The 24,963-nt window shown below is 36.5% G+C and overlaps 1 protein-coding gene across 3 annotated transcripts; it reads left to right on the top strand.

Annotated features, from left to right (window-relative positions):
* The first annotated feature begins 247 nt into the window (after positions 1–247).
* On the top strand, positions 248–24,963 carry LOC121986127 (probable UDP-N-acetylglucosamine--peptide N-acetylglucosaminyltransferase SEC). 3 transcript variants are annotated; one of them, XM_042539945.1, is made up of 28 exons: positions 248–668; positions 815–960; positions 1,120–1,218; positions 1,355–1,405; positions 9,083–9,199; positions 9,276–9,332; positions 9,652–9,771; positions 11,842–11,904; positions 11,988–12,066; positions 13,282–13,391; positions 13,484–13,537; positions 13,620–13,687; positions 13,764–13,881; positions 14,033–14,235; positions 14,315–14,411; positions 16,712–16,783; positions 16,860–16,936; positions 17,016–17,132; positions 17,529–17,613; positions 17,692–17,859; positions 20,046–20,156; positions 20,254–20,340; positions 20,417–20,544; positions 20,670–20,752; positions 23,706–23,811; positions 23,910–24,056; positions 24,145–24,265; positions 24,637–24,963. In XM_042539945.1, exons 1-28 carry the CDS (start codon positions 455–457, stop codon positions 24,748–24,750), a joined length of 3,012 nt encoding a protein of 1,003 aa, XP_042395879.1. In that variant the 5' UTR covers positions 248–454; the 3' UTR covers positions 24,751–24,963. The 3 variants fall into 3 exon arrangements, with proteins under 3 accessions (XP_042395879.1, XP_042395880.1, XP_042395881.1); XM_042539946.1 differs by having other exon boundaries at positions 13,779–13,881; XM_042539947.1 differs by lacking the exons at positions 248–668; positions 815–960 and having other exon boundaries at positions 1,128–1,218; positions 1,331–1,405.

Genomic DNA, 24,963 nt, shown 5'->3' on the forward strand with positions numbered 1-24,963 from the left:
AAATGTGATAATTCTGTTTTTAGAAACAACTCTAATCGAAACAAGTGTCGCTGGATTCAGCTTTCAATTTCACAACTTCCTTTTGCTACAACGCGTTGAACCATGGCTGCTTATACTCTGAACGCGGACCAATAGACAATCTCCACTGTTCGCCTCGTCCTGCAAACAGGTAGTGGGAACACGTGGACGGAGATTATCAAGTCTCGTAATAATTACTATGCGGCGGTATTGCTGCTTAACCGGCCGCAGCGTCCTTTCCCTTTTCAGACGCGAGTTCATGGTAGAAGCGAAAGCCAAGGGGAGCGCGGGCGCGATGCAGAGAGGAAGAATCTAGCGCTAGAGTTTTCCCATCCTCCCCAATCCGATCCCACGCCCGTTGGATCGTTCGCGGATCTCCCTCGCCCAGCGTTGCTTTTCCCCGATCGTGGGCGGAACCTAGGTCCGAGCCGCGCTGATGCTCTCGCTGCAGGGTGATGCGCGGCAGCTGCAGCCGCAGCATCATCAGTTGCAGTCGCCTCCGCAGCTGCAGCAGCTGTTTGAGCCGAGCGTGCCTGGCGGATTAGGGTTGCACGTCCCGGAGGTCAGCGATGCGGAGGAGACTCTGTTCGCTTTGCAGTTGCTTGATGGCTCGGCCGATATCAAGGCCTTGATCCCGAAGCCGGTCGAAGGTTTGGATTCGCTCTTCTTGTTCCAATTCCGACTTATCTGTTGTTAAGACTGGAAAACTTGTCCTTCTCGTTTTCTCTCGTTGAGACTAATTACAGTGTCTGACTAGATCAAGATCATTTATTTATGATTCAATCTGATGGTTTAGGTAATGAAGACATCCACCTGAACCTTGCTCACGAGAACTACAAAGCCGGAAACTATAATAAGGCATTGGAGTACAGCAACGTCGTTTATATGAAAAATCCAAAACGAACTGACAATCTTCTTCTTCTTGGTGCAATATACTATCAGGTCTTACAGTTCACTCTTCTCAAATATACATAGCTTTTGACGTATCATTCCATGTTTGTTCCTTATGCTTCACTTTTTGATTCTTATCTCCAGTAGTTCGTGTCAGACTTCTGTTTACTTGGTTTTATATTCTGATTGTTGTATATCGTGTCATTTTAGCTACACGATTTTGACGCCTGTATTGCAAAGAATCAAGAGGCTCTTTCAATTGATCCTCATTTTGCAGAATGTTATGGTAACATGGCAAATGCTTGGAAGGTAAGAGATTATTTTTACTGAAACTGATGGGTAGCAAGGTTTATTGGTCATTGTTAGCAGTATCAGAGTTTGCTCTAATCTAGATATATTTGCATGGGATACCTCAAATTAGAAATGACAGATAATGTTGGCACAGGAAAAGGGCGACATTAATCTTGCTATACAACTTTATCAAGCTGCTCTGAAGGTTTGTTTCCTTGACTGAGACATCTACTGTGTTCTTTTTTGTTGGCTACTTATTCTGCTTGTTAGTTCTTAGCTTAACAACTTCACACTGTTTTTCACTAAATGTGCCCGTGTAAGTTGGTAGGTTCTTTGGGTCCCAAGTTCACCTCTTGGAGTCCAGTACATTTTCCATATCTGATAATTTTGTAACGGATTCTATCGGTGCAACCTGTTTGTGTTTTATTTCTTTTTTTTTTACTGAATAGATTTCTCTCTTTTTTTTTCTGTAGTTTTATATCTCATCTTTGTTAAGTAGTTGCTATGTTGCTCATAAAGAGGTTGCAGAATTGTGTAAGAGTGTATTCCTCTATGCTACCTCAATTATTCACATGGCATGCCCATGATCTTTAACTAACAAATTGCTTACATGTTTGTGCTTACATTCCTTATATTTTCAACATCCAAGCCATGTGATTGTTCTTTTGTTTAATATCACCAGTATTGACTCTATATATCTGTTGATTGGTATGTAACCAACCATTTTGGCACTAACATTGTGACAATTTCTTGTACAATTTAAATAACTAAGTTATTATGGCTTTAAAAGATCGTTAACATCTAAACTTTATTGGGTGAAAATCAAAAGGGCATCCTTTATTTTTATTATCATCAAAAGGATGCCCCATATTCCAAAAATCCCCTTGTCCAACATTGTTGTAGTAACTTTGACTAAAGCCGCTCCAAGCAATTTTAGTCAATTGCTCTGCATTGTAGTATTTTTATTGTACGTTGCAATTTTGGTCAAAATAATTCCATGTTGTAGCAATTTTGGTCAAAATTGCCACCATTTAGAGCACTTTTGACCAAAACTATTCTAATAATATTTGACTAGTTTTAATTAAGTTGGATTAGTTGACCCAATCAGAGCAGTTTGAACTAATATTTGCGAATTTTGTTACCAATGTTAAGACTATTTTTAATATAATTATGTAGTAATTTTAGTCAGTCGTTCTCATTGTAGTAGTTTTGATCAAAACTGCTCCAAGTATAGCACTTTTGACCAAAACTACTCTAGTAATATTTGACTAGTTTTAACTAAGTTGGACAAGTATTGCCCAAATTGGAGTAGTATTAACCAATATTTGAGCATTTTTTTTTTCTAATGTTAAAATAGTTTTAAATCATTAATTTTGAGCATGTTGGAGCATCTTTGGCTAAAGTTGCCACAACTGGAGTAGGGGTATTTTCATGATGGGGGTGCTGGAAAGGTAACTAGCACCGTTAATGAACTAGCCTTTCAAACTTGTCAATGTTCTTTGGATTGAAAGTTCAACTAGTGATGTTTCCATGCACAAAATCTGATCTTTGTTGTCGTTTCTTCAACTTGAACTGTAAAATCTCTTGACCCTTGACTTGCCAATTTACTTAGGCCCACTCTCCATTCTGGTGATAGTATTACTTTGGACAGTTGTATTTTTCGATAAGTTGTTGACCTTATTATCTTGTTATCTGAAGCATACCTAGCATGTGCCATAGTTGGTGGCAATGCTTCATAAGACAAGATGTTTTTAAGGCTGCATCAAGTAGGATATTTTGGCATCATCATCTTTTTCCTCATTGAATGCTGCTTGTGATTGGTTGATGAACATTTCATTTCAATCCTCTATTCAAATCCATTTGTAACAGGCCTTAAGATGCATTAAGATTGTTTTGCACTGCTCTTCAAACTCCTATTTGACTCCTCATGTTGCCTACTTGCCTCCTTGTTGAGGCATGGAAAGAAGCATTGCTGTTGTGTACTCTGTCATCCTGGAAGCTTAACTGTGTTGCCACTTTGGAAAAATTTGGCCAGACTGGAAAAATCCTAATTTGGCAAAAAATTCTTATTCTTATCATACTTCATTGTTTGCTAAGTTAACAATATAGCTTTAGCTTTCTTTGAGTGGTTCTGTAACGACCACCCTTCTTACTACTACTATTCTCTAAGGATGACCGTTACTTAACTACTAACTCTACTTAACCGGTGTGATTAAAAACCACATGGAAACCCTACCGAAAAATTTCGACAGAGTCTCCCCTGTACCAGTGACCATATTCAACAATACATGCAGTATATATACTCAGCCACAAGCGGCTGGAACACATAACTAACAACCACGCAGTATAATAAATCTAACTCAGCAACAATAAAGTAAAACTAATCCACAACCACAACTGAATAGCAAACACAGTATCAAGTGTCCTTATAAACAGTTATCAAATTTCCTTAACACATAAAGACTTAATTAACTCAAAGAACAAATCATAATTTATTTTATTCGCAAGGATCCCTAGGACTTCCATAGTGCAGACATCACACACCCCTCTTGCATCTCCTTGTCTCCTTCCTTCATATTAGCTTTCCTTTTTCTTTATCTGCAGTAGGAGAAAGTGCAGTCTATAAGCATAAAGCTTAGTGAGCGCTATCTAACTCACAAAAACTCGATATGCATGTATTCAAATAGAAAAACATGCTAAAACTGGATGCTAATATGTAAAGCTACTCATGCTCATAAATAGCAAAGAAATCAACTAACAGAAAAGATAACATGTATAACTACTCATGCTCATAAACTAATAAAGAAAGCAAACTAACTGGAATGCTAACATATAAAGCAAAACATGCTCATCAACTAGCAAATAAATAACATGTAAGAAACTAAACATGTAAAAGCTGCTAGCATAAAAGAAAGCTAAACTTGCTGATCTTTAAAACAAAGTGAAACTTACTTCTTTTACTCTAATCTTATTCTTTTATTTCACTTGTTTAAAATTTATACTTTAATACTTGAAAATAATAATCAACTTCTCTTGGGCCCAGGCATAGTACCATCTTATGCGCGTTCCCTAATAGGTTGGGGTAGCGAGCCACCAATCTTAAAAGAACAGACCTTGGTCTACCAGGGCCAAGACCTTGGAATTGGACACCTGGATTTGTTTAACGACAACCATGGAAGTCGGGTACTAGCCTCTTCTTAAAAGTAAAATACTTATTATCTTAATTACTTCTTTAAATGCCTTGGCATATTAATAAGCACCTTGTGTGCTAAAATCCCTAAAATCTTGACTTTGGGATTTACTTAAGGCCTTGGCCTTTTCTTTCTTTTCTTTTTCTTTCTTTTTACTTGTTAATGCTTCTAAAAGAATTTGATAAAACTCTTATTTTCCCACTAGAATACATGGTTGTTCATGCTTATTAAAATAGCAAATAAAAACCAAAGAAACTGCTCATGTGTATCTAGTAATAAAGAAAATTGATCATGCTCAACTCATAGCAATTAAAAACTACACATGCTCAATAATAGCAAATGAAAACTAGAAAATCTGCATATAAGACTAATACAAATATGCACTGTGAACGTTACAAAATTCTACAAACATTCCTACCTCGAGAGGAAACTATTGAGGCATATATGCACCTAAGAAAAGTAGGCTGAATTCTATACCAAAATCATGCCTAATGAGCTAGAGAAAAATGGATATTGCTTCTACTTAAACTCGATGCTCACTAACTACTCAGCTAAATCCCTAGCAACCATTCTGCACAATAAATTGCAAAATAAAGGAATCAAGCTTGCTGAATTGAAACTTTAAAAATTAAACTTGCTGAATTATCAAAAAGAGAGGCTGTCCTATGCTCTAATAGAGTTGTACGTTTCTGCAGTGAACACAAAGAAAACTTGATCTGGAATAAGCTCCAAAGGGGGCTGTTCTAATCTCCAAATGGAGTTGTTCTTGTCTGCAAAAATACACAAAGAAGGAGGTTGTTCTCTGCTACAATTGAAGCTATTCCTTATCTACTGCAAATAACACAGAGAAATGGGACTGTTGGTGCCCCTTTCCTAACACAAACCGAACTAAACCTGTTGGAAACTTGGAACCTAAATAAGGCTTGTTTCGTTCCAAAAATCAAATCCCATATCTAGCAACAGAATACTAATTCTTGCTACTACAGAATTTAAAGGAAAGGGAACCAAGGATGCATGCTACTAAACTTCAATTAAACAGAACCCTAATCAAAAAGAACAACATGGCGGCAAACTTCAGAACAAAGCAGAACAATCTACATAGAAACAAATTCGAATTCCATCTACAAAGCCTGAAGAAACAAACCACATGCTAAGCAAATAAATCTATCTCCTTTCTTTGAGATTCTCGGCAGCAACTTCAACCAGAAGCAAAACTTCGAAAACAAAGAAATTAACACGAAATAAACCTCGGAGCTATCCTACTGCAGGTGAGTAGCAACTCACCGAGCGTTCTTGGACTTACAACCGACGGAGACGACCTTTAGGGCTTCGGAGATGTGGCTGTTTCGGCTCTTCTTTGTGCCCGCGCGCTCTCCTTGCCGAGAGTAACTCGAACTTGTGAAGAATCCGCGGAAAAGGGAGCTCGCCGGCCGCCGGAAAACCAACCCTAGCCGCCGCTACGTTTTCGCCCGAGAGGAGCGCCGTCGCGTGAAGGAGAAGAATTTTTTTGAGAGAAGTTGTTTGATTTTCCGAAAAGAAACCTAAATTCCTTTTCTTATACTAGGGTTTAAATCGAAACTATACCTTAAATAAATTTATTCCCATATTTAGTTAACAAAACGAGCTTAGCTCGATTGGTCGGGCCGGTTGTGCTTGGGTCCGAGGAGCTGGGTTCGAAACCTAGCTTCTACAACCTTTTTATTTGTTTATTTATTTTTAACTTTCTTCTCTCGGTAAAAATACTAAACGGACTCCAAAATTTACATAAAAATACTCTAAAAATTTCTAGAATATTTTAAAAGTATTTCCAAATATTTTTATGGACTTTTAGAACTTGAAATAGGGAAAATTGGGTCGTTACAGGTTCCCAGGACAAGAAATTGCTCTGTTATGAAATTCAGTGTTTTCCAATCTTAATGTCTCTCTAACTATGTTGTTTGTGGTGCCTACTGCACATTATGGCACGGGCTCGTGTAAATTTGGCACTGCACATTTTCCTTTCTCCATAATAGTTGACCAAAGCTATATGAGAGGCAATAAAAGAAGAGTTGATCAACATTAATGTTTCCAGTTGTCTTTCTCCAAAATAGAGTTATTTTAGTCTAGTTGGTATGCCCTTTGCAAATCTGTTTGCTCTATTGGTGATGGACAGGAATAGGGTTTGCTTGATAGCTGGCTTTGATATTGATGGAAGGATGGAACATTTGATTTTTTCCCCTCTATTGAAATTAATGTAGCAGAAGGAGAGCCTTGGCGCAACGGTAAAGTTGTTGCCATGTGACCAAATGGTCACGGGTTCGAATCCTAGAAACAGCCTCTTGTAAAAAGTAGGATAAGATTGCGTACAATGGATCCTTCCCCGGGACCCCGCATGGCGGGAGCTTCGTGCACTGGGTTGCCCTTTATTGAAATTAATGTAGCACTAGGAACAAATCACATACAGAATTTACAAAGAAAATTTTATCAAAGTTGCAAATTGAATCACATGAAGGGTTGAGAGACCCTTATATAAAATGGACCAAAGAACATGTGACCAAATGGTCACGGGTTCGAATTCTAGAAATAACCTCTTGTAAAAAGTAGGATAAGATTGCGTACAATGGATCCTTCCCCGGGACCCCGCATGACGGGAGCTTCGTGCACTGGGTTGCCCTTTATTGAAATTAATGTAGCACTAGGAACAAATCGCATACAGAATTTACAAAGAAAATTTTATCAAAGTTGCAAATTGAATCACATGAAGGGTTGAGAGACCCTTATATAAAATGGAAAAGACATTCTCCTGATATGATCTTTAATTTTACCAAAAAAGAACATAATAATGAGTTTATAGTAAACTTTTAAAGCTTAACACCTTAAAATATTTTCAACAACAAAACTATCTATTATATTATTCTCCACACCAAGAAGAACTCAATTCTGTTGAGCAAAGGAACAACATGATCTTTATCACGCTATGGGCCACCTAGCATAACTGCAAAGACAGACACTTGTCATTAGATCTCAACAAACACCTTGAGGGTAATTTAATAAAGTTTACCTTATGTAATCCATTCAATATTGGGAATCTTTTCAAAGGGATCAAGTATCTCAAGTGTTTCCATGAGGAGAGTAGGATCATGACTTATGTGCAAATAAATAGGCAACGAAGAGGGCTTGAATGCTCTCTATATGATAATAACCTCTATATTGAAAATAAGCACTTCTGTTTTAAAACTTTTCTGGTGCCATATGACTTATTTTAGATTTTCCTTACAACATGAATTGGGGTGAGCATAAAGATTCTAGGAGCTTTTGGGAAAACACTTGCCATGAATGTGAGCATAACATAATCTTATATATTTGTACTCCTTGGATCTATAATGTTTACCAACATGAATTTTGTAAATTTCATTATTTAGTATGATTTTCTTTATTAGTAGGCATGAATATGAAGGGGAGCCTTGGCGCAATGGTAAAATTGTTGCCGTGTGACCTAGAGGTCATGGGTTTGAGTCTCGAAGACAACCTCTTGCAAAAGCATGGTAAGATTGCGTACAATAGACCCTTCTTCGGGAGCCCACGTTGATAGGAGCTTCATGTACCGGAATGCTTTTTTTTAGTAGGCATGAATCTCTTGAATGTGCTAGACTAACCTCAACAAATTCAGAGAATTGATAAGTGAATGGTCAGAGAATCTAATCTACTAATTGACAATTTTTAAACCCATGAAGGACTTTGAAGGAACACAATCAATTCATAGAGTTGTATGTAAATTTATTTATTGACATAATAGAATCCCGTTTCCTAGTTTTTTCTCTCTCTAGACGCCTATCTAATATTCTTAAGTTATGATTTACAGCCTTGTTTGTCTATCAGGATAGGGATGAAATGTTGACGATTTATTGTGTTCTTAATAATTATTTAGATTTCTTCAAAAGAAATTAATGAATTTAATATCCCATGCAATTTAACTATTTCCTTGCAAAACAATTTGACTATATGAGAAACCTTGTTTGTTTTGTTAAATGAAATTAAAGTGTTATCTTAGAAAACATATTGCCAACCACTAAAATAATATCATAACTAATATTGGTTTGAGGAAATTCTAAAACAAAGTCAATTTTAAGGACTTTCCAAGGATCATGAAAAGATACTAAGATGAGTAATGGAATTGATATCAAGTGTGATGTAGGGCCTAATTGTTTTGGTCTTGCTTTAGGGCTGAAAAAAGTTAAAGATGATGCTTCTGTTCAGGAGTCTTTGTGGACTTAAAGTAACCATCAAATTTGCAAATGTCATCATCTCAATCTTTTGTTTTGATATGACTTTTTGTGATTCCTATCATGATTACACAAACTGTTCAAATCAGAAAATTTTGAAGTTGTAGTAGTTTCATATTTGAAAAAGCAAAAAGATTATGTATCCTATTTTACTGTAGGCTATTTTCTGTGCCTCTGCGTTGTTATTCACTTTCTGAAAATAAACTTTTTGGTTCTTCAGCCGCTATATAGATAATCAATTTTACCCTTAGACACTTGAATATTGACATCAGATTGTCAGCACACACGTTTCTAAAATTGAGCAACACCTTGATTGTAGGTGCATCTGACTTTCTTAACTATAGAGCATTTGCTTTTAGCCAATACTAAGCAAATCATCTATATTTTGCATCCATCTATTTGAATTTGCACTGCGATTTCCATTTGCAGCTGAGACCAAGTTTCTCTGATGCATGGTCAAATTTAGCTAGTGCGTACACTAGAATTGGAAGACTGAATGATGCAGCTCAATGTTGCCGCAATGCTCTTGCACTAAATCCTCGATTGGTAAAAAAATATCTCATAGCTCTGTGCCTATGTTACTTCTAATGGAATGAATTTAAAAGAATTTTTAACAAATTAGGTTGATGCTCATAGTAATCTCGGAAATTTGATGAAGGCTCAAGGCTTGATTCCAGAGGTTAGTTATTTGAATTTACAATTAGGTATTTATCCAATTAATTTGTTATATTCAAGTTACTGCATTAATATAAGTTTATTTCAATGATCCAATAATTTTTTTCAATAACAATTTAACTTCTCTTTATTCTGCATTCTATCATATGCTTGTTTTTGACAATTCTTCACTTCTTCATCTAAATGTCAATGTCCAATGGGACAACATCTATTTTTTCATTTGAGTTGGAGAATATTGAGATGTTGTGATCTTAGTTTACATGAAACATGTTAAAATTTTCTGGATGATGCTTAACCTACCTTTTTTTTGGGGGCATATACAGTCTTATAATTGTTACTTGGAGGCTTTGCGAATACAACCTACATTTGCAATTGCTTGGTCCAATCTTGCTGGGCTTTTTATGGAGGTAGGAGATCTTAACAGGGCACTTTTATATTACAAGGTAAGTAGCCTACCTTTTTGCATTAGCATCATTTATTCTTGTTTATTGTTAGACGAATTCCTAACCGTTCAAGGTTGCTAGTTCTGTTTCATGATTAAAGCTGTGAAATGTAGGTTTTCTCTTATGATGGAAGTCTTTTTATGCTTTTTTTTTTTTTGCTTTCTTATGCCTTGAACTAATTCATCCTTACATCAGTTTCTGATTTCAATGTTGCATGAAGAATAGGACTAAAATCTAACTTTCGACAGAATAATTATTCCTTTTTTATTTCACCTTAATACTTCCTCTCATCAAACTAAGTAAACTTCTCTTTGATTAAACTTAGTTATTGCTCTCATCAACCTAAGTAATGTTAGTTTGACAAATCGGATTGCCTTTTTATGGATATTAGATTATTTAGTTGCAGGAATATTTTGGTCATATGATTCTCTATTATTACAGAATCCCTTCCAACCGAACATAGAAATGAAGAATGTGAATGCAACATCTTCCATTAAAGTCCATTCCATAAACCAAATTATGAATACATATCCTTATTCCATATTCAGTCCAATTCTCTAACTTACTACATTTCATTCTGGGGCAATGACGTAGGCAAACCAAGATGCCCTAATGAATTCAAGGCATAACTTTGATTGTGAGCTCTAGCATAATTGCAAGGGATGCACTACGTCGTGTGAAGATGGGGGAGGGGCTCTGAGTGGGGTGTGCCAATCAATAGAAATGAGAGGAGTTTTGAGTTCCTCGTGTTGAGCGGAGGAAATAGGGAGCTTCATGCGATTACAGATAAGGGCAGAGGAGAGATAAAAAGGGTATTTAGGACACCCAAAACCTAAACAAATTGGATCTGGTTAACTGAACTGCTTCGCCACTAGTTCAACCATAAATCATCCAATTTAACTTTGAATCGAGCTCGGTTCAAGCCGAAAGCAAGATTAAATCAATTCCCACACAGTTATACCTATTTTAGCTATCATGTTCATTGTAAAATCCCTATTTTGGTCCTATTAAATCCTAATAATCTCTAATTATATTTATTTGAAACATTAGATTTGAAGAGTGACAATTATACCATGTCAAGAAAATCAAAGATCAAAATCATAGCTGATGATACATAGTGTTGTTTGGAAGAAGAGAATACTGATCTTCCTGTAAGAGGACATAAAGAAGGGAGAATAAGGAGAGCAAACAACTTGCGATTAAGTTTATTTTTTGTTTTTTTAATGCAAAACATCACATATAACTATTATAACCTTTTCTGATTCCTAGATATTTAGTCTATCAGATTATTTGTTTGGATAAATGCTTCTAATAAAATAAACTGTTGCTAATGCCTTGGTCTGTGGCAAATTGAATTCATACTAAAACTTTCTTCTTCACTGATGGCACAAAGCCTCAATTGATCACTGATGTAGTTGAGCAATCATTGCAAGCAATATTTTTGGAAGAATGCTTCCTTCCATTTGTACAATTATCTATCAGGAGCTTGTGTGGGATTTTTTTTTCTATACTAGTTCTTTGTTCTGTGGATTTTCGAGCTTAGACCTGGGAATCATCCTCTTATGTGGCCATATTTTTCTAGCTTATGTAGCACGGGCCTTGGAAGTTGTTACTGAGGTGTTGGTTCAAAACCCGCCTTCATAAAAAAATGGATCTTGAGGGGTTCCTCCATATATACTATTTAGAAAAGAACTTAGGAATCATCCTCTTATATCCTCTTTTTAACTAATAAGGACTACTTCATAGCTCATATTTGATATGTTGAATACTTTAAATTTGAAGGATAAAAGTTGATGAAGTTATTCTGGATACTGAAACTAGATTCTGAAAGGTTGTAATACATTTCTTGCATGTTTACCCTATATGAATGTTCACTTGCATCATGATTCAGGAATGTAAATTACAATGTTTATAATTAGAAAAGAACATGCATACGTGTACTTCACTTTTGATTTTTCCTTATTACTCCTATATCAATGGGAAGGCAATTGTTTGGTGAATTAATCAGGAAACATGTTTTAAATGCACAGTATCTTGTATCTTGATCTTTACAGTACTATTCAATCTCAGGAAGCAGTTAAGCTTAAGCCAAAATTTGCAGATGCCTACTTGAACCTAGGGAATGTTTACAAGGTAAGTCCTTGGGAGTTGTTCAAACAATCTTATATTCTGGTGTTGGAGATAGACATTAACGGTCTTTTTATTTACTTTTCCAGTCATTGAGAATGCCTCAAGATGCTATTTTGTGCTATCAGCATGCTATACAAGCACGCCCAACTTACGCGATGGCATATGGTTAGTCCAAACTATTCTAGTTACATGAAATAAGATAATTTCTTTCCCTAGCTACTCTTAATTTGCTTATGGCATGTTTATTTGCAGTGGAAAATTTATAGACTGTTTCTTGGAGACCAGACAGGATAAGTAGATTGGTTTCTTATGTATTTTTGGCAGGGACATCATAAACAAATCTCAGTTGCTTGTTATGAAGGACAAAGTAAAAGCCCTCTCCTATGCTGGAGAGAAATTTGTTACCAATCTGTCATTCTTATTTTCTTTAACTGAATTTTGGTTGAGGGAAAAATGTTTAATCTGTTAGATAAGTGAAGGCACTTGCAAGGAAGAAAAGTTACGTTTGTGATTATGCTGAGAAGTTAAACCATTTCTATCTCTAGTTCAGTTCACTTCTAATTTCCCAGATAAAGCTGGCCTTAGTGGTTCATGTTGAGGTCATGGTGGTTATCAAGGTAATATTATCCGATAAGCATTTATCCCAACAAGAGAAATAGGTGCAACTTTAAGCATTACTACAAACACTTATGAGAATATTCTTGATTGTTGTTTTGAAAGGGGTTGTCACGCAGAACACCTTCTGGATCTGTTTGTTATTAATAACTTTCCTCCTCATTTGATACATTCTGGTTGAGAACCTTTTCCCATCCTCAGTCTTCCTCCATTCTGTACTGTCATTGTCCTTTTTCCTACGACTCTTCATTTCCGTGTTCTTGGATGTTTCCCAATGCTTAGGTGTTCCTGAACCATTAGCAGTTACTACATGTGCTGGCATGGTACTCTAGGAAAAGTGTCGATAGCACTGCAGCACAGAAAAAAAATGATCCCGAGAGTGTCAATTCAAAAATGATCCCGACAGTGTCAATTCTTTTACTTATTGGCACTTGACAATGTTAATCTGCCAAGTGCTAGTTAAATTTATAAGCTAGAACATGGCCAAGTGGCAGTTAAATTTATAAGCTAGCATAACTTCATCATTTGTCAATTTGAGCCTGCCTGGACCATACAACAATTTTGCTGTCACAGTTATCTTGTGCAAATAAATGCCTTCCCCTGGTGGATTATAGAGGTTAAATGAAATATGCTACGTGATTCAATAACTCCTATTTTTCCACTGGACTATTAATCTCTTTTTGATTTTGTGGATAACTTTGCTGCAAACTATGCTCTGAAGAGAGTTTATTATGTCAACTATGCATTGGGGATATCTGGACGCAGGAAACCTTGCTGGCATCTATTATGAACAAGGTCAACTTGACATGGCAATTCTGCATTACAAGCAAGCTATCAACTGTGATTCTACCTTTATTGAAGCTTACAATAATCTGGTAAGTTGATAATGGTCTAATATGTCAAAATGTGGTATCCTCTTGATGGTGAGCCAGGTTAGTTAATGATTGACTTTCTTGCACCTTAAAAGGGGAATGCTCTCAAAGATGCTGGACATGTGGAAGAGGCTATCAACTTCTATAGGGTGACTGTTTAATTTGGATATTTTATTCTCTTAAGTTTTTTTTTCCTTGTTGAATAACTTCGTTTTAATAATTTTTCCCAAGTCATGCCTTGCTTTACAACCTAACCATCCACAAGCTTTGTCAAGTCTTGGCAACATATACATGGACTGGTAAGCTCTAGAAATGTTTGATGACAATTGTTTGATGACAATTGTGCAGATAGTTTATTTTTGTTCCTTAATGAAGCTTCTCTTCATGTAGCAACATGATGAGTGTTGCTGCATCATTCTATAAGGCAACTTTAGCAGTTACAACAGGGATCTCTGCGCCCTTCAACAACTTGGCTATCATATACAAGCAACAGGTAGAGTACCATATCTGCCTTTTTCATTGCTAGTTTGAGAGTTACTGCATATTGCCTCATTTAATGGAAGATAGTCATATAATTTGTCTATCTTTTTCTTTGCTGTCTTTGCCCCTTTTTGGAAATTGATAGTTCTCTTGTATTACACCAGGGAAATTATGCAGAAGCGATAGCCTGTTACAATGAAGTTCTTCGCATTGATCCTTCTGCTGCTGATGGTCTTGTCAATAGAGGGAACACATTTAAGGAGATTGGTAGAGTTACTGAAGCAATTCAGGATTATATACGAGCTGTGAATATCAGACCAACTATGCCTGAAGCCCATGCAAATTTGGCTTCAGCTTACAAAGATAGGTAATTTCTTCTTTGAATTTGTGCTGGTGTTGGACTGTATCAGTATCTTACTTCTGTGCTTCTTCATTCCATTGTATAGTGGCCTTGTGGAAGCAGCTATAAAGAGTTATAGACAGGCATTGATGTTACGTCCAGATTTTCCTGAAGCAACTTGTAATCTTCTACATACTCTACAGGTAAATCTGCAGTTCTTGAAACTGTTGATATCTTTCAATGCTCTTTTATAGCTTTGTTTGTTTTAATGGTCTATTATTCAGGCCATTTGTTTGAGTTAAATTTGTTTGAATGAACAGTTGTTAAGTGCATCTCCAGACCACTACTGCCATATGCAGCTGTATCCAGTCTCTTTCAAAACATGCCCAAGTGCGCACATATTTGGGCCCAATCAAAGGCTTTTAAAAACCATGCTCATGTAAATAAAGTGTGTGGTCTGATGTAGTGTCTAAATTCCTGTCTCAACTAATCTTGCATTCTTCGAGATTGCTATACATTGCACTGTATCAAGGGTTAAATGTTGTTTTTGTTCTGATTTTTGTTCCAATTGGGATCAATTTCAACTCACTTCCTAGTTTTACCGAAACAGTATGTAGGTCAACACTAACCCTATTCCACTTCCACTTCTTTTGATCTTCTAGTGCCTTCTTCCTCTTTCTGTGTCTTCTTTTTCTTACTGTACTTCTTTCGTAGTTGCATTGCCTTCTTCCTCTTCTCCTTTGCGCACCACCACCACCTTCTGTGTGCTGAGAGAGAATGCTTCTGTTATTGCCTTGTATCTTCTGACTCATAATTATTGGTTGAGGATTCTTTGTTTGTTTCCTTCACAATCTTCTAACTCTAAGCATTTTATGGACTATGTCCATGTCATGGAAATTGTTTGAATCTATACATCTCACTCTTCTCTCCATTCTAATTTCTCACCTGTGCTTCCCTCCACATATTTTTACCTTTCAACTTGCCTGAGTCCACTATAACCCACTGACTTATATTATCCACACAGTTTTTTCCAGTAGATTTTCAGAACTTCGTCTGGTTTAGTTTCAACTAAAGATCTCTTCGACCACCAGTACCTCCATTAATAGGCTGCCTGTTACTCTTTGATAAGTTAAGTACATCACCACTCTCCATACAATCGCGTAAACCATATCAACCTTTGATCTGGTCTTTTTGTGTTTTTTTCCTTTTCTTTGTTACTAATTTTTGGCGATCCCTGTCAGAAGCTTGCTACAAAGAAGCCTGCCCTACTATCATGTGGTATGCCAGAGCTTGTTTGTGATTTGTTGGAGTCATTGTGTTTCATATTACTCATCCTCCCTTGTAAATGTGTTCCAAAAGCTAAAGTTATTCACCACACAACATACTTGGATGCAAAAGAATTTATCTAGATTTATAGTATAAATTGCCTTCAGAATTTGTTTTATCCAACACAATATCATCAATATTTTCTTTTCTTTGGCCACAAATCAAGGCTATCAGAACTGCTCCAGATGGATGTTAATGCACTTTTTCTTATATTGGCAATCTTGTTGAGGTTTATATGGAGCAAGCTATTAGGTTTTTTTAGGAGGAGATCAAACTATGCAAATGCAAGATGACAATCTATCACTTCAAAAGAAATCCTCAGCACAATACAAATATTAGTTTCTACTCTACGGTACAGTAAGGCTGATCATTCAGCTTCTATTCAACACAAATTCATTGACCCAATATCATGTTAGCTAAATTCCTGATTGGAAAAATTGGGGAAGTCTTGGAATTGATGTTCCTTATACTTCTGGAGGGATCTTTCAAAGTATGTTGTTGATATGTATGATAGACATATCTACTTGGATGTTAAGTAGGAGGTTATTTCATGTAGCGTGGTTGTAAGATAGTGATGGTTTTAAAGGTTGTTTATGCTGTTGATGTATATGAGAGATTCATCTACTGGATATCTCTACATTTGGTGCGATAAAAGAATCCATGCGAGAACCAAAAATCTAATATTGGGAGCAGTGTTAACATAATATTCTTGGGAACACTTTCTAAAGAACTTAACATTTGAGTATTTGACTATCTTAGTCTACTATTTACTAAAGGTTTATTTCAGAATCTAGGACTTGCATTGCAAGTCATTTTCTATGTCGTGTCATATACAAGATCTCATGGAAACAAATTATTAATGCCTTCATGTCTTTGTGCAACATAATTATTTTGTTTTCTCAGGTAACCTAGACCTTATTGATATATGTCAGTAATCACATGGAGCCACATTGCCTATTTGTTAATTTAGTGTTGTGTTTGTATCTTCTACTACATACAATCTTTTTCACACAGGACAATTACTTATATTTTAACAGTAGTGGTACCATACATTTGAACCTCCAAAGTATACGAGCCATATTCATTCTTTGAAATTAAACACCTATGCTCTTGTGTAACTCTGCAGTCTCTTATTCCTTTATCTGCTTCTGATTATTCTTGTGAATTCATTTTGCAGTGTGTTTGTGACTGGGATGACAGAGAGAAGAGGTTTTCAGAAGTTGAAGGCATCATTAGAAGGCAGATAAAGGTTTACTATTTTATTCACTGATTCTCTTATGCTATTACTTCCGTTCCAAATGATCGTAATGCGTGCACAAATTCAGGCGTCGGTTCTTCCAAGTGTGCAACCATTTCATGCTATTGCATACCCAATTGACACAGTGCTTGCATTGGAGATAAGGTGACTATTTCCTGAATTCAAAATATTGCTGTCATTGTTTTCCCATCCGATTCTTACTTATTGTTTCATTTGCTTCTAGTCGAAAATATGCAGTACACTGCTGGTTAATTGCTTCACGTTATGCACTACCTGCATTTGTCCATCCACCTCGTATTCCTCTGATGGCTGACAGTAAAAGTGGGAGGCTGAGGATTGGGTATGTTCCATATATTTCTTTGTATATGCTACGTTGGTATAGTTGTTTACCATATTTACGAACTAAGAACCAAAGAATGACCTGGTTGGCTTTAGGCCGAGCTATTAATTAGACTGATGGGTCAATTATATGGAATTTTCTTTTATTTCATAAGTATTTAAATGTATAATAATTTTTTTTAATATTTTAAAAATCCAGACGATTCAAAAAAAATAGAGAACTGATGGATTGTCAATCTAGCGTGCTAACCATGTTAGCATCGACAGTTTAGTCGATCCATTAGTTTCTTGCAATTCTAGACCATTAAACAGGCTAAAGGTTTGATTTTCATGGTTACCAATCAATTGGTCTGGTCTTTGTAACTATTTTATTCACTTATTTTTGACAATCTTTCAGGTATGTTAGCAGTGACTTTGGCAATCACCCACTCTCACATCTTATGGGCTCTGTATTTGGAATGCATAATCGAGAGAATGTTGAGGTTTAATTGCCTACACCATTAGACATTGTTCCATGATACATAGTTTCATTTCTCTTTACTAGAAGTTATCATCTACAGGTTTTCTGTTATGCATTGAGTCAAAATGATGGCAGTGAGTGGAGGCAGCGTATCCAATCTGAAGCAGAACATTTTATTGATGTGTCTTCAATGTCATCTGATTTGATTGCTAGAAAGATCAATGAAGATACGATACATATCCTAGTAAACCTCAATGGTTACACTAAGGTATTTTATTTGGTTGATTTATGGCTTCAAATTATGTTTCTGTGGCAATTGCAAAAATGAATGTACAAACTTGTATGTTTGTACCTATATCCTATAAAAACACAGAAGTGGAAATGTCCATTTTTCTAGAACCTTAGGAAAAATCTAATTTTTGCTTTATCCTTGAGTGACCATGTATAGATAGTTACATTGAGATGCTAAAAGAAGTCATGTTGAGTCTCAAAAAGGATGTTTGGATAATATAGTAAAAGGATGGGCAGCTATAGATAGTTTTGGTTTATAGGCAATGGTTAGTTAGATGCACGCGTATGTTTTATTGAACCTTAACTATCAGTCCCATGTTTGAAGAGGAAAATATTTGACAGCTGATAGTTCTTTGTCAATGGTTTGTGCTTACATTTTCTGTTGCAATTTTCATTTTTAGGAGGGATCAGACATCATCCACATGCATGAGTTCACTATGAGAGATGAGCCATAAACTTTAATAATACCTAGTATAATATATATACTACATACGCAATATATGAATTCATGTTTGTGTAGCAGGCACGCCTACTGTTGTAAAACACAAAAGCACAAAAAATTAACACGCGAATCATCTACTAAATCAATCTGCAAGAACATCAACTATAACAACCATGCCTATCAAAGTGTTAAATAACATATATCAAGTTTAGTGTCCTTTGACATTTTAACATCGTTCTCTTCTATAATTCTGTGAAAGATCATAGTGGAAATACCAAATGTTGGTTTGGTCAATTTAAACATGTACTGATAAGGAAAAATGAAATATATATACATATAAGAAAAAAAGCACATAAATATGCCATTAATAATATGACTCTTTAAGAGAGATGTTTGAAAGTGTTTTGTAATTTAGTTTCTTAGTTGCAATATTTTTTCCACACTGAAACTCTACTCCATTCAATTATTTTTTGTACAAAATTGAGTACTACTTACATTATTTTCAGTATTGTTCATGGTTGGAGAAATTGGCCGATCCGGATTGGCTGAGTTGGAAGAGAATCAGACTCTGATTTGATTCCTCCAAGATCTTAGGTGGGCTAGAAAAACGGTAGATTGTGCACCATGTAATTAACATATTTACTGAAATCAGCAAACATAGGAGTTTTACAAATGAATCGGGCAATATGGAGATAAGGAAAAGAATGGAAAAACACAATGCCTTATTTGAAGGAAGCAATGAGTTGCAGGGATTGTGGAGTACAAATTTGAGGCAAAGGGTGAGTTCAAGGAAAAAGTTTGTGGAATTCCCGTTAGCAATCATTAGTTTTGATTGATCTCCAATGGCGTGGTGGCATGTGAGGCGTGAGGTGCGGTGGTTGGTTGTGAGTTTGAGGTAGAATGACATAAGTTAGACTTTAGAATCTTTTGGTAATGTTTATAATTGAAATAATGATTAAAGTATTAATAATAATAAGTTTTTCAATAAAATTAAATCAGATTCGAAGTTAATTATTAATCACATTTTAATATCATATTGATTAAACTAAATAATATTTCAACTTAATTTATTTAATTATAATTTAGCAAAATTTAAATTGAATAAAAATCTACTAATTAATTTAAATTATTGAAAAAAAGGGTAGCTCGGTGCACGAAGCTCCCGCCATGCGGGGTCCCGGGGAAGAATCTATTATACGTAGCCTTACCTTGCTTTTTGCAAGAGGTTGTTTCCAAGATTCGAACCCGTGACCTTTTGGTCACATGACAATAATTTAAATTACTGAATTAAGTGAAATTAATATAATCAAAATTAAAATTATTTTAATCAAAATTAGATTAATTAAATTGATTTAACAAAAAGAGATATGGCTAATACTGGAAAATCCTGGTACTAAACACCAATATCATCAACCATGGCATCATCCATTAACTCCTATCTTCCATAAAACACAGAATATTTTTAGTACTTGCACTCTATTTTTTTTTTTATTGACATCTCTAATAGTTGCTTAATAGATTGGACTCTACGTCAATCCCAAACTCACATTCATCTAAGTGTATGTAACCTGACCACATCGAGTTGCTGACCGTCAATGAATCATTCCAAGTAAAGTAAATCTCTGATAATGATGCTGCCACACTCCAACTAACCTATTATAGCATTAAAGCTGTTTATGGTTTCTTATTTATACACTTTTTAACCTAGTTCCATTATTCAGGGTGCAAGGAATGAAATTTTTGCAATGAAACCAGCACCAATCCAAGTTTCATACATGGGTTTTCCAGGAACCACAGGTGCAGCTTACATTGATTACTTAGTCACTGATGAGGTAACCTGAAGCCATTTTCCATCTTTATTTATTTATCTTCTGAAATTTAATAATATAATTGCAAATTTGCTTCTGATATCCCTTTTTTTTTTTGCAGTTTGTTTCTCCTACACATTTATCACATATCTATTCAGAAAAGCTAGTCCATCTTCCTCATTGTTACTTTGTGAATGACTATAAACAGGTTAGACTTGGAATCTGTTTGTCTTTAAGTTTTTGGTGGAACATTTTGATAATGCTGTTAACTTTGCATATGGCAGAAAAATCGTGATGTTTTGGTTCCTATCAGTCGGCATAAACGAGCAGATTATGGTTTGCCAGAGGATAAATTTGTTTTTGCATGTTTTAACCAGCTATACAAGATGGACCCAGATATATTCAATACCTGGTAATTCATGCATATTGTCAATCTTCGAATAATTGGCTGCATTGGTTGTGTTCTGCAGTAGTCAATTCTCTATATAAGTGAATAATTGGGGTTGTTTTCTTTCTCTTTGTTTTTCTCCGGTGTAGGTGCAATATTCTGAAACGTGTTCCCAATAGTGCATTGTGGCTACTGCGATTTCCTGCAGCTGGTGAGACGAGACTGCGTGCATGTGAGTATGTTAGTTGTAATAGTTGGATTTGATTTTTGGTCTATTTGGATTAAGTTCGTTGTCTTTGCAAAATCAGTATGAAGTATACTTGTCGAATTATGTTTCAATCTAGTTTATCAGGTCAACTATTTAAAAACCACCAGTCTAGTTTTTGAACTCTTCAATCCTGGGATGGATAGTTGAAAATAGGACCATGTAATATGCACTTGATGTTACATATGTCCATACTACTAAATGCCCATACTACATTGTAGCAAACGTTACGTATGCCCATATTACTAAATACCCATACTACATTGTAGCAAAAGGTGACGACCCTCACCCTGGGGGCCTCCAGGACTGCCCCATGTGATTTGGAAGGGAGGTAAATTACGGGGGCTTCACCCAGCACAGTGGCCCTTTGTATGGGATTAGATGACCCGCGATGCATTTCGCACACACTAGGAATCGATCCCATGACCTATTGCAGTAACACCACATGCAAATATTAATTGTGCCAATCTGTGGGGGCCACCCATACGACATTGTGATTATAGAAGTGATTGATTGATAGTGAATCATTGCATCCTATAAACAGTTCTTAAGTTTATTCTAGTAGCTATAGTTATTTGATGTTTGGTGCATTTTGGTTTTAACAAAAAAACAAAATCTGAACTAAACCATTTTGGTTCCAGAATACATCCACAGGATCCTTGTCCCTAGTTCACTTAATTTTTGCAACAATTGTAGACCCTCAAATCTAATGTATCAACCTAAATATTTTACTCTTTAAGTATTTGGGTGATATTGGTTTTTGTAATTATTGCCGAGGTCCTATTTATGATTAGGGAGAGGGGGCTATGTACCTTTTGGATTCTTCCCTAAACGACTCACATAATATCAAACTCCTAATTCTTGTCAGTGTCAACTTCTTTGTGTGTTTGCATTATCTTCTTTGTCTACACCAAGAAAAGCTGCTATCACACACATTCAACCAGTGTCCCGAACAATTAACAACTCGCCAATTCATGCAGGTGTGCTCCTCCCTTTCAAACGAATCCAACCTTGGTTTATATTATCTGCTGTTGCTGGCTCAAATCACTTGAGCTCACTCTTGTTGAGATGGTAATATAATCCTGACCACCACCACCTGTGTTGATCCGTGGAGATTGGGGTCCTTTGCTCATAACGTAGATTGGTGGAGATGAGTTATGAAAACATTATCTAAGTTATTTTCGATAGTTTGTTTAGATTTATTGCCTTTCCCTAAACTCAAATGGGGATAGTGAATAAGAGTTTACATCATAACTTGCTTTCTTACTTAAGGGAGGACAGAAGTTAAATCCTAGCGTTGCTCCATCTTATCCATTGTCATCGTTAGTTTGTCCACGTTAGGACATTGTTCACAAAACAAAACTTTTTTTTCTTCACCTGTTTGCAAGCTTCTGACATCTCACCTATTATGTGGGCCTTTGCAAGTGCTATCCACTAGTCCTCACCCACTAGTGCTATCCCATATCAGCCATTTCCGACTCCATCAAGAAGGCATCCCCCGATGTTGTGGGGTCAGCATGTGCTTGACCCACTCCACAGATTACTTCAATTATGTGTGAACCCTTAGAACTACGCCCCTTTCCTTATGATGGTGTTTTTCTAGCCTGCAAATCACATCACTGCTCCCACTCCCTTCATAGCAGGCTTCATTCTTCCTTTCATCAGGTCTTGTCTTCCCTGCAGAACCTCCACTAGATTGTTCATGAGACCTTCATGACCAGAAGGTGGTTATTGTTCCTTTCCCAGATTAACAGAAGCAACATTGATCTCGTCTTCCACTGCCGTGGCTCTTCTTCCTCGTAGATCAACTGCAACCAATGCAACAGATTGTCAGTATTTTGGTAGATATGGGCTGGTGTTCACTTTTGATTTGATTCTAGGTTATTGCTGCGAAAATCATCTAATCTTAGAAAGAGTATAAGCTGTTTATATAGGCATACTCCTTCCCCAATAAGAGGAGTCTGAAGCCATCCAGTGGCTTCCATTCCGCTTACAGCTTTGCTTCAGCTCAAGGTGATAGTAAGATCCGGCCAACTTTGCTTCCATGGTCTAGAATCCCAAACCTTTAGTTGCAATTGCCTGCAACCGTTTTAATACTAGATCACTTTTCTATCCAAAGACTTCTTATGATCTTCCTGGCTGTAAGCCTGTGTACTCTTTCATGCTATATTTCAGTCAATCATGATTGATATTATGCTCCAACTCTATCTTGAATCCCATATTAGTCCCACTTGTCTTCATTTTGTTTGCTAGATTATATTGCTCCTAATATTTAGATCGAGTTAATCAAATTTTAGTTCCTCTTCAATTTTATTTAATATGGTTCTTTATGAAGTTCTGTGTTGCAATTACTCCCTTTCTTTGCACTAGCTGAGCCTTTCTTGTCAACTGGTTGTATCATTGGAAATAAAAAAAGGGCAGCCTGGTGCACGAAGCTCCCGCCATGCGGGGTCCCGGGGAAGGATCCATTGTACGCAGCTTTACCTTGCTTTTTGCAAGAGGCTGTTTCCAGGATTCGAACCCGTGACCTTTTGGTCACATGGCAACAACTTTACCGTTGCGCCAAGGCTACCCTTCTCATTGGAAATAAGGGATAAAATAATATAGGGAATGGGAAAGATCTGACAGATGCACTTAGCATCAGGTGAAGACTTATGGTTGCCGGGCTGGTGTCTTGAACGCCTTAAGAATCCATGAATGAATGTGGATCAACGAAGAGATGAAAACTTTTCTAGTATGATTATTGTTTAGGGACAAGAGTAATTGAATTTTCAATGCTGGTTCATTTAGGCTATCTAAGGGTAATTGGTTCTGTTCATTTCTGATGATTGGTGCCAATAGACATTGGTGCGGGGACACAAGAAAACCTGCATGCATGCCCACTTTTTAAGTCTTGGTTATTATGATTTTGGATGTGCAGATGCCGCTGCTCAGGGAGTTAAGCCGGATCGGATCATATTCACAGATGTTGCTGCAAAGAATGAGCACATCAGACGCAGTGCTTTGGCCGACCTATTTCTTGACACGTATGTGATTCCTCTATGTGATTCCTTTCTCTGCTTCTGCTTTATTTGTGCTTTATGTTCCTCAAACATTAATCATAAGATAAAACATCAAATTTCAGGCCCCTATGTAATGGGCACACAACTGGAACTGATGTGCTCTGGGCTGGTTTGCCAATGGTAACACTTCCCTTGGAGAAAATGGCTACCAGAGTGGCCGGATCTCTTTGTCTGGCCACTGGAGTAGGGGAGGAGATGATTGTTGACAGGTGATTCATGTGGTTCTACATGTTTCTTGTTCTACTAGTTAAGACTGAGTCACAATTCACTAACTTTGATTTTGTGTTATATTATTAGCTTAAAAGAATACGAAGAAAGAGCAGTAGGTTTGGCAGAAAATCCTGCAAGGCTTCTGGCGCTTTCTAATAGGCTAAAGGAAGTTCGGATGACTTGCCCACTGTTTGACACTAAAAGATGGGTAAGTCATGCTGGTACATCATATTATATGCACAGAGATAGGCAAGATTTCCGTATCACGCACCAACTTGCTGTTTTTATCTTTAAAAATTTTCGAAACCTATACATTTTCTTATCAAACCCAGAATACCCCATAAGGCGTTTTGACACGAAACACCTTGATGGAGCAAAAGAACTTTAAATTACAAACTAAGATAAAGTTGTTTTGGTCTATTAAGGTGTTTCAAGGCAAAACACTCGGGTACGAAGATTCGGGGCTATAAACTGGGTTGCGTGATTTGGTTAAAAAAGAAAAAGAAAGTTACCTTTTAGGCTCGTACTACTGGCTTACCATGTTATAATGATGTAGGCTAAACTGTGGAACTACTGCAGGTCACGAATCTGGAGAGGTCATACTTCAAAATGTGGAACTTGTACTGTGTGGGCAATCATCCTCAGCCCTTCAAAGTGACAGAAAACGATACTGAGTTCCCATACGATCGATAGACCAACAATGAGAGTTGCTTAATCCCATTGGATTTGTTTACCAAATGCACTGTAACACTTGAGTTTGCCCGGTTATTAGCTTAGGTAGTGATTGTTTTATGAAGAGGCAAAGTTTTAGTCGAGGGAGGCGGGCTTATGTAGTATTAGTATACAGTGTGTTGTTGGACCTAAATATATATATGGTGCTCTACCTGTTGGCAATTTCTATCGTAA

This window comes from Zingiber officinale, chromosome 5B (genome assembly GCF_018446385.1).
Source record: "Zingiber officinale cultivar Zhangliang chromosome 5B, Zo_v1.1, whole genome shotgun sequence".
NCBI classification, from domain to species: domain Eukaryota; kingdom Viridiplantae; phylum Streptophyta; class Magnoliopsida; order Zingiberales; family Zingiberaceae; genus Zingiber; species Zingiber officinale.

Excerpts from the sequence above, each read along its gene's own strand:
- LOC121986127 (XM_042539945.1), top strand. The coding sequence starts at position 455 with ATGCTCTCGCTGCAGGGTGATGCGCGGCAGCTGCAGCCGCAGCATCAT. Across the intron at positions 9,200-9,275 it reads TTGCACTAAATCCTCGATTG|GTTGATGCTCATAGTAATCT; the intron begins GTAAAAAAATAT and ends TTAACAAATTAG. Across the intron at positions 24,057-24,144 it reads GAGGAGATGATTGTTGACAG|CTTAAAAGAATACGAAGAAA; the intron begins GTGATTCATGTG and ends TTATATTATTAG.